The sequence below is a fragment of the Amphimedon queenslandica genome, unplaced genomic scaffold (genome assembly GCF_000090795.2).
Source record: "Amphimedon queenslandica unplaced genomic scaffold, v1.1 AMPQUscaffold_13116, whole genome shotgun sequence".
Classification (NCBI taxonomy): Eukaryota; Metazoa; Porifera; class Demospongiae; order Haplosclerida; family Niphatidae; genus Amphimedon; species Amphimedon queenslandica.
In genome coordinates this window covers 11,255-13,965 of record NW_003546648.1, presented here as the reverse complement: position 1 = coordinate 13,965, position 2,711 = coordinate 11,255, and the positions used below count along the sequence as shown (strand labels likewise).

General features: G+C 36.0%; 1 protein-coding gene and 1 long non-coding RNA gene across 2 annotated transcripts in view; both read left to right on the top strand.

The window, feature by feature from the left end:
• Window positions 1-1,958, top strand: part of LOC105314061 (protein ALP1-like) — a 4,091-nt gene extending 2,133 nt beyond the window's left edge. Inside the window, exons 4-5 of the mRNA XM_011407987.2 lie at window positions 1,737-1,789; window positions 1,836-1,958. Of these exons, the coding sequence (XP_011406289.2) occupies window positions 1,737-1,789; window positions 1,836-1,958 (176 nt within the window). The remainder of the gene's footprint in view (window positions 1-1,736; window positions 1,790-1,835) is intronic.
• A 509-nt stretch (window positions 1,959-2,467) lies between these two features.
• Window positions 2,468-2,639, top strand: LOC109585126 (uncharacterized). Its single transcript, XR_002186336.1, has 3 exons — window positions 2,468-2,500; window positions 2,549-2,578; window positions 2,628-2,639. It is a non-coding gene; the product is annotated as an uncharacterized LOC109585126 (long non-coding RNA).
• Window positions 2,640-2,711: the final 72 nt, after the last annotated feature.

Genomic DNA, 2,711 nt, shown 5'->3' with positions numbered 1-2,711 from the left:
CCTATAAAATTAATAATAAATAATCTGTAACACTAATGACAATATAACAATAACTTTACAAGACATCTAGAGATAGACTAAAAGGATGTAACAGTACAATAAGTAAAACAGTAAGTTTGGGGTCCCATAAAAAGCATTTAATAGGTCCAATAAAATACATTACAACTATTATTGGTGATTTTATACATCAATCATACTTAGTTTTATACTAACTTGCTCAGAAATGGCTTTCCAAGCATTCTCTCTTGCCTTGATGTCCTTATAGCTTTTGTTGCTAACTTGCCAAATGCATGGAAATGAACGCACAGCTTCAATCAACTTTTCCTCAGCCATTTTACAGACACGTGGTTGAACGGATCTGATTGGTTGATTAGATGCGTTAAGGCGTCCAGATAGATTTTGTAGCCATCGCTACGTCGCGTTGCAACATGCTGCAACCCCATGCGCCAACGCAACGCACATAGTTCACAAAGCAACGCAAATGGATGGACGCGACGAAACGCAAGGCCTAGCGTCGCTATGTAAACCAGCCTTAAGACCTCAAACTACATGTACACATTAATGTCATCAATACCAATGGTTATCTATGCTACAAAGTGAATCTGATATTATATGAGCTCATCGTGACTGCTTATGTGCTAATACATATACGCATGGCTGTACACGGAGGACAGACCCATTGCCTTAGCCAGTGACCTCAGGCTTGCTAGCTAAGACTTAAAACTACATGGACACATTAATTTCATTAATACCAATGGTTATTTGTGCTGCAAAGTGAATCTGATATATGAGCTCATCGTGACTGCTTATGTGCTAATACATATACACATGGCTGTACACAGAGGATAGATAATTGCCTTAGCCAGTGACCTCAGGTTTGCTAGCTAAGACTTGAAACTACATATACACATTTATGTCATCAATACTAATGGTTATCTATGCTACAAAGTGAATCTGATACTATTTGAGCTAATCGTGACTGCTTGTGTGCTAATCCATATACACATGGCTGTACACAGAAGATAGACCAATTGCCTTATGCAGTGACCTCAGGCTTGCTAGCTAAGACTTGAAACTACTTGTACACATTAATGTCATCAATACCAATGGTTATCTGTGCTACAAAGTGAATCTGATATTATATGAGCTCATCGTGACTGCTTATGTGCTAATACATATACACATGGCTCTACACAGAGGATGGACCCATTGCCTTAGCCAGTGACCTTTTAATTGCTAGCCAAGCAAGCAATTAATGGGAGCTTTTATTATTTCAGTAGTCGAGTAAATAGGCAATGAAGATACCCTAGTATTACTACCTTTAGGCCACGCCATCTTCTTGTCCTTATTTCTTTACTTAGGGAACAGCAAAAATGTAGTTTTTTCTGCCATGTGTGTTTAGTTACATTAATAAAACATGGCTGCAACTTGTATTTTATTTATTGCAAGTTTCCTGTTGCTGTTATTTTGTTATTCTGAAGTGTAATGAGCATATATGACAATGCTTTAGCATAGAATTTTTTTAAAATGAGTAAAAACGTTTGAACACAGCAATTTCACTCTGTGAACTTCTTCTATTGGTCCTATTCTGCTTATCATATATGTCTTAAGCTTGTTCTTTAGAGACAAACTGAGAAAAGGGTGAAAATGTCCTTCTATTTAGATTTCCCTCGAGACCACGCCCAATCATTAATTAACGCCCGCACAATTGATTAAAAACGCGGTTATCTCCATAGCAACAAAAATAAACAAATTTGAATTTGAAGTACTTATTGCTGCTGTTCTAATGGTACTTTTATAGTGTCTTTATATCTTAAAAGACAAATTTCTTTTAGGAAACTCTTTGTGACTATTGTCTAGTTCTAGTGCTAGACATAGAGAAGCATGTTAAGAAGCACAGAAAACTGAGCTGTTTGGAGAGGGTTATGCTGGTGAGGAGAAGCAAAGCAAAGAGGTAATTTATTTAATTTTTGTTAATCAGTAAAGATTATATTTTTATAAACTGAAGTATCAAGAAAGATGCATTATCTAAAGGTAATTTTTGTGGTACAGCCACTAATGGTAAGCTTCAATGAATTCATTCACTGCTCTGCAGAAGGAAGCATTGACTCTCTACTGACGATTGGCAAATTTTCATGTGTGGTATACATGTTCTTACAGTATATTTGTTACAGATAAAATTGATGCCTGTAAAGACAAAGGTAATAAACAAAATGCAGTGTACATGTAGTCTAACCATTTGTAATCAGGAAAAGTGTCACAAGGACTTCAGACAGATTGTAAGCTTGTGTAAATGTACATGTTTACCTTACCTGTTGCTCTACTTTAGCAGGTTTAGGTCTTAAATATGAAGAAGGTAAGTAATTTTCGTCATACCTGAACTCATAATGTACAGCAGGAGACACGAGTCTCACTCGACAATGAAAGTAAACTTGTAAACAATGTGTACATGTAGTTTATTGTACATATGTAGTCCACGTCAAAGATTCAGAAAGCAATGGTAAGCTTCTATGAATACAATAACATGCATTCATGTATTGCTCTGCAGAAGAAATCATTGACTCTCCACTGACGATTGGTAAATTTTCATGTGTGGTATACATGTACTTACAGTATTTTTATAATAGATGATATTGATGTCTCAGAAGAACAAGGTAAGGAACCAAATGCAGTGTACATGTAGTCTAACCATTTGTAATCAGGAAAAGAGT